General features: G+C 55.0%; 1 protein-coding gene across 1 annotated transcript in view; it reads right to left on the bottom strand.

The window, feature by feature from the left end:
• Positions 1–5,240: 5,240 nt before the first annotated feature.
• Positions 5,241–11,389, bottom strand: part of Rrp7a (ribosomal RNA processing 7 homolog A (S. cerevisiae)) — a 7,006-nt gene continuing 857 nt past the window's right edge. The window contains exons 2-7 of the mRNA XM_013024819.1: positions 8,944–9,086; positions 7,623–7,748; positions 6,937–7,054; positions 6,352–6,449; positions 5,883–6,081; positions 5,241–5,368 (exon numbers count right to left, since the gene is read on the bottom strand). Coding sequence (XP_012880273.1) covers positions 5,283–5,368; positions 5,883–6,081; positions 6,352–6,449; positions 6,937–7,054; positions 7,623–7,748; positions 8,944–9,086 — 770 coding nt within the window. The 3' untranslated portion in view covers positions 5,241–5,282. The remainder of the gene's footprint in view (positions 5,369–5,882; positions 6,082–6,351; positions 6,450–6,936; positions 7,055–7,622; positions 7,749–8,943; positions 9,087–11,389) is intronic.

Genomic DNA, 11,389 nt, shown 5'->3' with positions numbered 1-11,389 from the left:
TCCTGACTCTGGTAGCTGAGCACCTGTGGGCTGGGAGAAGAGGCAGTGGAAACACTTCAGTCTGTAGTGTGGGCACAGACCTGAGCTCCAGGTTTAAACAGGGGAAGAATTAGGGAAGGAGGAAAGAGGAGTTCATAATTAAACAGTCCCAGGCCAAGGCGGCCTGCGGGACCACTATCCCAGTTCCGGCTCTACACTGACTTCGTCGGTGCTGCCATTATGCGAGCCGAGCAATCTGGCTCCGCCTGCCCCACCAGCGCTGTCCCTGGCCAGGTCCCCCCTGCCAAGGCGGTCTCTGCTCCCCTTCCTTGCTTATTAGCCCGTCTCCCACAGATGTGGAAGGACTAAAGCCAACTAGGCTTTTGCCACCCCCTGGGCGTAGTGTAGGTGTGAGGACAGTGTGCCTAACCTCTAGGACTGGGAAGGCTCAGAGAAGGTAAGGCCCAGCCGCCGCCCTGCGGAGTCCTAGCCATGGGTGATGGTGCTGTGAGTGCCCCCCACCCCCCTGCCTGCTGGGGCTGCTTAGGTGTGTAGGAAAATGGACTCTTAGAAGAAGGGGCTGGGAAGGTGGTTCAGTGGTAGAGTGCTTGCCTTGCATGCATGAGGCCCTGGGTTTGATTCCTTAGTACCACATAAGCAGAAAAAGCCAGAAGTGGCGCTGTGGCTCAAGTGGTAGAGCATTAGCCTTGAGCTGAAGAGCTGAGGGACAGCGCCCAGGCCCAGAGTTCAGGCCCTACAACCAACCAAAAAAGAAAAAAAAAAAGAAAGAAAAGAAAAAGATGAAGCCAGGTGCTGGTGGCTCAGGCCTGTGATCCTAGCTACTCAGAAGGCTGAGATCTGAGGATTGAGGTTGGGAACCAGCCTGAGTAAGAAAGTACATCAGACTAGTATCTCCAATAAACCACCAGAAAACTGGAAGTAGAGCTGTGGCTCCAAGTGCTAGAATGCTAGTATTGAGCTAAGAGATCAGAGCCAGTCACCGGTGTTTCACGCCTGTAATCCTAGCTACTCAGGAGGCTGAGATGTGAGGATCAGCATTCAAAGCCAGCCCAGGCAGGAAAGTCCAAGAAAATGCCAGAAGTGGCACTGCAGCTCAAGTGGTAGAGTACTAGCCTTGAGCACAAAGCAGCCTGGGACAGAGCCCAGGCCCTGAGTTCGAGCCGGAGGAGGAGGGGGAGGAGGAGGCAGAGGAGAAGGAGGCAGAGGAGGAGGAGGAGGAGGAGGAGGTGGTGGCGGTGGCGCAGGCGCAATGGCAGCTGTTAAGGGGAGAAGTGGGCAGGAAAGCAATGTGACTCCCTCTAAAAACCCCCTTTGGGAAGTATTTCTCCTGCTCTGAGCAGCCAGAGCCCCGGCCTGAGGAAGGAAGAGGGTGTGAGCCCGGTGGCCTATGGCCCCGCCGGGGCAGGAGTGCCCGGTCATCTGGGCATGGCGGCTGTGGGGAGAGTCCGGGGCAACCCAGGGCCTGGGCCTTGGATCCATTAGTCTGAGGTGACCGGAGAGGGTAACAAGCAGAAAATCTCCAATTACATGCTCCTCTAAGCATTTGAGTTGCATTGCCTGGCTTGAATCTCTATCAACAATTAAGCATTACATTTATCATCTAAATTTGTCATCTAAGAGTTCCACAATCTCTAATTAGAGGGGGTGGAAACCTAATAATTACAGAAAATCGCTCTCCGTAATGCTTCTATAATCGCTTTCTTTCTGCCAGAGTCACCTCTGTATTCAAGCATGTCTTGTCTAGCAGAGGCCGGATGCCCTCCACCCACCTTCACCACGCTCCCTTCTTACGGGGTTGAGTTGTTTCCAAAGGGGCTGGGCAGGTGTGCCAGCCTAATCATCATTCTGTTTGGCTTTTCAATTTTACTACTGAGTTTTGAGGAGGTGCTCAATCCCATGATTTAAGAATCGCAGAATAGGAAATCTCATGGAGCCTCTTCCCCTTCCTCTCTTCACTCAGCCCTCCTTTTGGATCTTTCCATATATGACAATTTTGTTTTCCATGTATGTGTGTGTGCTCAGGTGCACGCACATGCACATGCTGGTACTGGGGCTTGAAGTCAAGCCCTTGTACCCTTGCTTGGCCTTTTTCTGCTTAATACTGATGTTCTACCACTTGAGCCACAGCTCTGGCTTTTTATAATTGTTGATAAGAATCTCACGATCACCGAGCGTGGTGGCTCATGCCTGTAATCCTAGCTACTCAGGAGGCTGAGATCTGAGGATCACAGTTCAAAGCCAGCACAGGCAGGAAAGCCCATGAGACTATCTCCAACAAAGCACCAAAAAACCAGAAGTGGTGCTGTGGCTCAAGTGGTAGAGCACTCTCCTTGAGCTAGAGCTGAAGGACAGTGCCCAGGCCCAGAGTTCAAGACAAAAAAAAAAAAAAAAGTCTCATGATCTTCTCTTCCCACCCTGAGAGACTGAAGTATAAATACACCTTTCCCTACACTTTTGCCTTTGCTTAGAGCGGTCTGTTTTCCTGCAAAGTTATTATTTTACTGCAGTTGATTCTGTGGATTTGGGGCCCATCATTAAAAGTTCATGTTTGGTTCTAATACTGTTTTGCGCTCAGTATTTGCCGAAGTGTTTACCTAGTGTGCAGGGTGAGGTTTGGAAGATTTTAGCTTTTGACAAATGGCTCTTCAGTTTCCTAAGACCATTTTCTCCCCATGCAAGGGCTGAACCAGGGCCCTGCATGTGCAGGACAGCTGGTCCTCACGTTTGTTACTTGCTCTGTAATTTTAAGTAATCATGTTGATAATGATTATAGAACACCGTGGGCCCTTGAACTAAAACTAGACAAAAAATAGCTGCTCTGATGGCTCACACTTGGCTGTCTAGCTACTCAGGGGGCTGATACCTGCAGATCATGATTTAAAGCCCAGGAAGAAAAGTGACATTTTTTTTTTTGGTTGTGGGGCTTGGAACTTCAGGCCTGGGCACTGTATCTTGAGCTCTTCAGCTCAAGGTGAGCACTCTACCGCTTGAGCCACAGAGCCACTTCCAGTTTTCTGGTGGTTCATTGGAGATAAGTCTCATGAGCTGGGCGCTGGTGGCTCACGCCTGTGAGAGACCGTGAGACTCCTATCTCCAATAAACCACCAGAAAACCGGAAGTGGCGCTGTAGCTCAAGTGGTAGAGCGCTCCCCTTGAGCTGAAGAGTTGAGGGACAGCGCCCAGGCCCAGAGTTCAAGCCCCAGGACCGATCAAAAATAAAGGGGCTGGGAAGGTGGCTCAGTGGTAGAGCGCTTGCCTTGCATGTCTGAGGCCCTGGGTTCGATTCCTCAGCACCACATAAGCAAAAACAAAAAGCCGGAAGTGGCGCTGTGGCTCAAGTGGTAGAGTGCTAGCCTTGAGCTGAAGAGCTGAGGGACAGCGCCCAGGCCCAGAGTTCAGGCCCCACGACGACCGGACCCAAAATAAATAAATAAATAAAATCCAGTAGACAAGCCAGTGCTGGTGGCTCACACCAGGAATCCTAGCTACACAGGAAACCAGACCAAGCAGGGAAGTCTGCGACTCTTATCTCCAAGTAACCACCAAAAAAACCATGTGGGTCTGGGGTCAAGTGGTAGAGCAACAGCCTTGAGTAAAAAAAATAAAAAGGGAGAATGCCAAGGCCAAGTCGAAGCTTCAGGATCCATCAGGCACACACACCAGCTGGGCACTGATGGCTCATGCCTGCAATCCTATTCAAGAGGCTGAGATCCGAGGATTGTGGTCTCTTAACTTCAATTCACCACCAAAAAGCTAGAAGTGGAACCGTGCCTCAAGTGCTAGAGCACTAGCCCTGAACAAAAATGATCTGGGGACAGTACCTGGTCGTTGAGTTCAAGCCCCAGAACCGGCACACACAATGCCACAAGATGGCATACTGTCAGCAGCACGTGACTTATGTAACAAGAGACAGCAAGGCAGCCGTGCTCCCGCGGCTCGGCTCCACTCCCAGTGGTGAGCACAGGGCCTGGGACCGCCGCCCCCTGGCTGGCCATGGGGAAAGTACTCTGCTTGTGCCCGGCCCAGGGCCGGCTGGGTGTGGGCTGCTACTGACAGCTGAACCGCAGGTTGTCTGGCTCAAAGGAGCTGGCGGTGGGAAAATGGAGCGGCAGCCCGGGGAAGCCCCACCTCGCCCTTCACAGGACCGTGCAGAGGACAGCGGGGGGGAGGACAGCACAGAGGAGGAGGTGCGGGTCTTCACAGTGGAGGTGAGGCTCGGGGACTTCCCCTCACTGCTGCCCCCAAGGAGTCAGCAGACCCGCCCCATGGCGCTAGCCCTAGCCCTGGGGTCACACAGTGCAGAATTGTCCAGATTTATTGACCTCACGCGCTGCCAGGCCAGGCCCACCCCTTGTTCCCAGCACTTGTGGGGTGCTGGCCACAGGGTGGGGGGCCAGTGCGGTCAGCGTGACCCCTGCCGGGGAGCTGGGAGCATCGGGCACTTGGAGGCCATGGTGGATAATCTGGGCCCATGTTGCGGCACACACCTGACGCCCTCCGGGAAGGGCAGCCTCTCCCAGGGAGCACGTCTGAAACCTGCCCGTGCTCCCTCTGAAGAAAGGGTTGTGTAGTCAGCAACCCTCACCATGGCCCAGCTTTGTGCTACACTGGCACAGCTCGTGTCCCCAGGCCGCTGGGTGGCCTCCAAGCCCGTGGGGGTTCCTGAGGCACTGGGGGACAGCAGCCAGGGGGGAGCCCGGGGTGGCTGGCCACCTGAGCCCGCGCCTTCGGGAGTAGTTCCAGCACATGGCGGTGGAAGGCATCACCACATCCTCACGAACACGGCTCCCTGCGCGGCGGGCATCGTCAGCTCTTTCCCGCGGAGTGGACGCAGTGCGCAGGCTGTTCGGCCTCGCTGATCTTGAAGGCTAAGTTGGGCAGCAGAAACTCCCAAGCAGGTCGGGGGCAGAATTGCAGCGTCCCCACCTGAGACCTCAAGGGGACGGGGCAGGTGTGGGGGCCGCTCTGGAGTGAGGCGTGGGTGAGCGTGGGTGAGCTGGTGGGGCTGAAGGAAGCCGGGGCTAGGCTGGCTTCTGGAGTCTTTGCTGCTGCCAGGCTGGATGGACATAAAAGATTTGTCCTCTCACGGCTGTCCAGGCTGTCCAGGCGGCTTCACGGCAAGGGAGGAAGGGCAGATGGTCAGTCTGACTTCCTGAAGGGAGGTGTCCAGGCGGGCGGGGGAGCTGCCTCCTCAAGGCCACGTCCTGAGGATGTTCCAGCACGGGTGGATGCCAGGCGGGGCCCTCGGGTCACCACCTGCGGTCCAGGCACGGCCGCCGGCCTCAGTAGGGTCGGAATTTGCGCTGGGCTCGCATCAGCTCAATCCTCTGCTTGTCTTCCTCGAACTTCTTCCGCAGCTGGGCTAGGTCTGGGGCGAGGGGACACAGGGCGGGTCAGACAGCCGCCCGCTGTCCCCACTAGAGGGCACTCTCCCGGTCCTCTCTCAGCTTTGGGGCAAGGACAGGGAGCTGCCCTGGCTGCGGGCTGGGGGCGGAGGTGGCAGCCTGCCTTAATCAAAACTCACCGAGAGGCCCTTCCCCGGGAAGCAGAAGCCTAGGAATTTGGGGACCCCAATGCCACCAAATTCAGAGAGTGGGTGGGGCGTGGAGCCAAGGAAGGACAGGCTCTGGAACTGTCCTGAGCTCAGGGTCTGGGGACAGCATGGGAGCTGGGGGGGGGGGCGGGTCTCCCCATACCCAGGCCAGAGGCAGGAGACCAGGTGGTGGGCAGGGAGCGCTACTCATGGGAGGGCACACAGACACCCCCAACCCCGCAAGTCAGCAGCTGGAGCTCCAGCTGCTGGGTATTTTGAGCTGCCTCGGACCCCGCAGCCTTGGGCTCTGTGCACACGCGCGCGCCTGCCCGCCCGGGGTGGCCCTTACGCTCCATCTTGGTCTCGCGGTGCTGCCAAGCGTAGAAGTTGAGCAGCTCCTTGCGGGCGCGCTTCCGCTTCTCCCTCTCCAGCACACGCAGGCTGGCAGCTTCCGTCCGGGGCAGCACGGGGCGCCGGCCCCTGCGCGTCACCGTCACCCAGCCCTCCTCGTCAGGGACTCCTTCCTCCTCCTTGGCCTTGCTCTCCTCCTGCATGAGGCACAGGTGGCTGCGCGCGCCTGGCAGGAGAGCTGCCCCTCGCCCCTCGCGTTCCGCGTGGCGATCCAGCTGTGCCGGCACTGCCCCTCCCCCCACTGACCACTGACACTCGATGCTGCCCAGCCAGGCTGCCCCACACTCCACACAGCAACCAGGGACCGGCTGCAACCACTGGCCCCAAGCAAGCCATCCTACAGTGCTGTGGGCCACTTTGTCACAGTGGCACGCGCGCCCCCCCAGGGTCCCCACACAAACCCCTACCTCAGCTATCTTCCGGTCGTAGGCCTCCATGAACGTGTCCACTTCCTCCCGCAAAGCCTCGGGGTCGGGCACCGCGTCTTTATAGTCACTGATCCACTCTGACAGGAGAGGGCATGGAGGGACAGCTGCCTCAGCCCCACATCCGGGCCCCAGAAGCAGCCGGTCAAGCTGGCGTCTTCTGACACTGGCCCGGGACGGCACACTGGCGGCCAGGGTGGTGCTAAAGCTACCGGCAGCAGGCGGCCCTCACTCACCTCTGCCCGCCCAGCGCCCAGACCCAGGCCGCCTGGGGGCTGCTCTAGGGGAGAAGCCTGGTTTGTGATGTCCACAGATGCTCCCCCACACCCCCGAAGGGTTCTCTTGCCAACCCAGGGCCCAGGCATGGGACAGGACAGCGGGCACAGGATGGCAGAGCGGGCAGGGGACATGGGATGGCATGCAGGGACAGGACATCACAGAGGGAACTCAAGCGCCCAGGACAGCACGGCAGGCATGGGATGGCATGGCAGGTGGGGGCATGGGACACACAGCGGGCGGGGCACGGGCCGGCAGAGGGCACGGGACGGCACACGGGCCGGTACTGACTGTGGACACCGCTCTTCACGGGGTGACTCCCTGTAGAGACCAGCAGAGGGCCCTTCAGGTTCAAGGCAGCAGCTACGCCACTTGGCTTCTGAAACACCACGTAGGCCACCTGGAACCCCTGCGGGGAGGGCAGGCAGAGTGTGGGCCAGCAGCCGGTCCCCTCGCCTGCAATCACTGGACCTGCTGCTGGACCTGGGGAGATGGCACCAGGCTGCTCCTGAGCCACCAGGATGGCAGAGAGCATCCGCAGGCCAGGTGAGGGCAGCCATGCTTCCTGGCTCTCCACGCACTTCCCCAGGGAGGGCGCACAGGGGCCTTCCTTCCGGTTGCTTCCGGTTTGAGGAACTTGGTGAGACGCAGGCTTGCCCTGGCCAGGGTGAGCTTATGGAAGCCAGGCCTGTTGCAGACCACAGGCTGCTCACGTCACGAGACTCCTCAGTGCTGGAGGGTCTAAAAGAACCCGGGCGTGGGAAGGACAGCGCTGGAGGCGGAGGCCCGAGCCTGAGGAGGCTGGGCAGGCAGGAAGACAAAGCACATGGCACTTTTGGGACAGGATCAGCACCGTAGCACTGACATCATAGAGCAGTCCCGAGCTCCAGGGAATGTGCTCCACTGCTGAGCCCTCCCCTGCACCCCCCCCCCACCTCACACCCCGTTCCAATGGAACCTGAGCCTTGGAGGCCTACCGGAACACGCTTGGCCTGAAAAAACTTTGACTCTGGCTCCTTTGGGCTCTCGGTGAGGTCTGGCTTCTCTTGCAACTCCACAGACTTGATGGGGCCACAGGGGGACAGGAGACGTGACAGGCACTCCTGCCATGGACAGAGAGAAGCAGCATGTGAGCATCCACAGTGGCTTCCCACCCGGTGTGGCACTGCCAGGGAGCCAGCGCTGGGAAGGACTCTGAGTCCATGTCTGCCTTGTGGGCATCACAACACAGGAGACATTTCTGATGTGCCTGAGATCCTGTAAGACAGCTGCACTTACTACCTGAGTCAAATACAACCACGTCAACGGTATTGGGTCAGTGTGGCAGTGGTCCTTGGTAGGATGGGATTTAGGGGACCTCCGGGGTATGTGATGGTGACAAGGGTTCATCTGGTGTGTGGAATGCAGAGCTGTACATCTGTTCGCCTAAAGCCTGTCTTATTTCGTATTTTTTTGTATCAGTAATGGGGCTTGAATTCAAAGCTGTGCTTTTTTTTTTTTTTGCCTAGCTGCTGTCCCTGAGCTCTTCAGCTTGAGCCACAGCACCACTTCCCGTTATCTGGTGGTTAATTAGAGGTTAAGAGTTTCATGGGCTTTGCTGCCTGGGCCAGATTTGAACTGTGATCCTCAGATTTCAGCTTCTTGAGTAGCTAGGATTATAGGCATGAGCCACTGGCGCTCAGCTCCTGACAATTTCTAAAAACTTGGTTTTCTTTTTTTTTTTTTGCCAGTCCTGGGGTGGGGCTTGAACTCAGGGCCTGGGCGCTATCTCTGAGCTTATTTATTTATTTTTAATTTTTTTTTGGGGGGGTCTGATCGTGGGGCCTGAACTCTGGGCCTGGGCGCTGTCCCTCAGCTCTTCAGCTCAAGGCTAGCGCTCTACCACTTGGGCCACAGCGCCACTTCCAGCTTTCTTCTTTCTTATGTGGTGCTGAGGAATTGAACCCAGGGCCTCATGCATGCAAGGCAAGCACTCTACCACTGAGCCACCTTCCCAGCCCTCTGAGCTTCTTTGGCTCAAAGTTAGCACTCTACCACTTGAGCCACAGAGCCACTTCCAGCCTTTTCTATTTATATGTGGAATTGAACCCAGGGCTTCATGCATGCTAGGCAAGCACTCTACCACTAAGCCACATCCTCAGTCCCTTAAAAACTCATAAATATCAATTTTCTGACAACAGAGGCGACCTGAGATACCATCCAGTGGGGCATTTCCATCTCTCCACCCAAGGTGTGACAGGGCCGTAAGAGCTCCCCTTCCAGAAAGTGTAGGTCTCACACCAGATGCTAGCAGCTTACCTCTGTGCAGTATGGAGGCACATTGAGGACAAAAAGGGTACACTTCTCAGGCCAGGCTGACTGGGTGCCTTCTCGAACTCTGTGTTCTTTCACATAGAGGTAATGAGAAGCCTGCTGCTTTTCTGAGAATTTGATGGGAATGGCTAGAAGAGAAATGATGACGGGGAGAATCAAGTCCGGGCTACCCAGGCTGAGCCCCGCAGAGCACTCCGTAGGATGTCCCTTTCTGCCCATCCATCATCCACCATCCTTCACCAAGAGCTCTGCTGGCCATGTCCTGTGCAGACTCCGAGAGTGAACTTGCTTGAACCTTCACATTAGGTCCGTACCAAGTGGAATTCTCTAATCACTGGCATCCCACAAAGGCCAGTCTCCATAAATCCAGAGATTTGGATCATCTCACAGTGGGGATGCCAAGGCTGCTCCTTATGTGGGAAGCTCAGGTCTCAATGAAGGGTAAGGGACGGACTCCCGCCTTATTCCCCCAGTTACATCAAGCAAAGCACCAGCTTGTGACCTCGGCTTAGCTGAAAACCCCCCCACCCAGGCAGAGCATTCTCTGGGTCTGGCCAAAGACTGCCCTTGGCCCCAGGATTTCACAGCCCCATTTTTTAATTTTCTGCTTCCTTGTTAAGACCTACATAAACCCGGCCCCAAAATCCAGTCCTTCGAACAATCTCCACACCAGCGTGAAGGTCTGTATGCCTCGCCAGCAACACAGTCCTTAGCCTGTTGATAATCCAGTCTCGTCTATTCCCTTTCTGGTTTCCTCCATTTTCCTAACAAACAGCAAGTAAATGGGTAAAAAGCCTGCATAACCAAGAGAAGCTGGGGGCAGTGGCTCCTACCTGAATACTAGTTGCTTGGGAGGTAGAAACAAGAGTCCTAGGAATTTCGGTTAGAGGTCAGCCCAGGCAAAAAGGAGTTTGTGACCCTAGCCATAAAAGAAATGCAAATCAAAGCCAGGCACCAGTGGCTCTCGCCTGTAATCCTAGCTACTGAGGAGACTGAGATCTGAGGATCACAGTTCAAAGCCAGCCCAGGCAGAAAAGTCCATGAGACACTTATCTCCAATAAACCACTAGAAAACCGGAAGTGACACTGTGGCTCAAGCAGTAGAGCACTGGCCTTGAGCTGAAGAGCACAGGGACAGGCACCCAAGCCCAGAGTTCAAACCCCACGACTGACAAAAACAAAACAAAAGAAATGCAAAACAAAACAACACTGAGATACCACCTCACCAAAGTTAGAATGGCTGTAATCAAGAACTCTAATAACACAGATGCTGGAGGGGATGCGGACAGAAGGAAACCTTACTGCATTGTTGGTGGGAGTGTAAACTTGTTCAACCACTTTGGAAAGTGGTATGGAGGTTCCTCAAAAGACTCCACATAGAGCTCTCCTATGACCCAGCAATCCCACTTTTGGGCATTTACCCAAATGATCACAAACAAGACCATACTAAAGCTACCAGCACAACTATGTTTACTGCATCATTATTTACCATAGCTAAGATATGGAACCAACTCAGATGCCCCTCAGTAGATGAATGGATCAAGACAATGTGGTATATATACAAAATGGAATTCTATGCCTCCACCAGAAAGAATGACATTGTCCCATTTGTTAGGAAATGGAAAGACTTGGAAAAAATATTAAGTGAAGTAAGCCAGGCCCAAAGAAACATAGGTCCCAAGGTTTCCCTTATTTGCAATAAGTAGTATATGTCTGAGACAAGCAGAAAAGGTCAGGTAAGTTGATGCTAGGTGAAAGGAGCCCCAAGATAAAGATTCAAATGGTTTCTTTCTTGCGATTGTTTCTAACATATTTATAAGATGATTTTTTTTTTTTGGGTCCAGTCATGGGGCCTGAACTCTGGGCCTGGGCACTGTCCCTCAGCTCTTCAGCTCAAAGCTAGTGCTCTACCACTTGAGCCACAATGCCACTTCCGGCTTTTTTCTTTTTGCCTATGTGGTGCTGAGGAATCAAACCCAGGGCCTTGAGCATGCAAGGCAAGTGCTCTACCACTGAGCCACCTTCCCAGCCCTATAAGATGATTTTTTTGTTGCTTTGTATGTCCCTCCCCCACCATATAAGCCCTGCTTTCACTGTATTTGATGTTGGTATAATTTGTGAAGGGGAAGGGAAAAAAACAAATCGCTTAAACAGGGATACAGGTGGACCCATTGCAACAATGAGATGCACAAGTCGTTATGTCGAGAAAAACGAACTTTACAACTTTGGGGGTTGGGGGTAGGGGGGTAATGGGAAGGGATGGGAAGGGGAAACAAAGGAGGAGGCTACAACGCTTGATAAGAAATGTACTCATAGCTGGGCGCTGGTGGCTCACCCCTGTAATCCTAGCTACTCAGGAGGCTGAGATCTGAGGATCGCGGTTCAAAGCCAACCCGGGCAGGAGAGACCGTGAGACTCCTATCTCCAATAA

The sequence above is a fragment of the Dipodomys ordii genome, unplaced genomic scaffold (assembly GCF_000151885.1).
Source record: "Dipodomys ordii isolate 6190 unplaced genomic scaffold, Dord_2.0 Scaffold79, whole genome shotgun sequence".
Taxonomy (NCBI): domain Eukaryota; kingdom Metazoa; phylum Chordata; class Mammalia; order Rodentia; family Heteromyidae; genus Dipodomys; species Dipodomys ordii.
The sequence above is the reverse complement of the archived record's forward strand: the minus strand, read 5'-3'. Positions and strand labels throughout refer to the sequence as shown.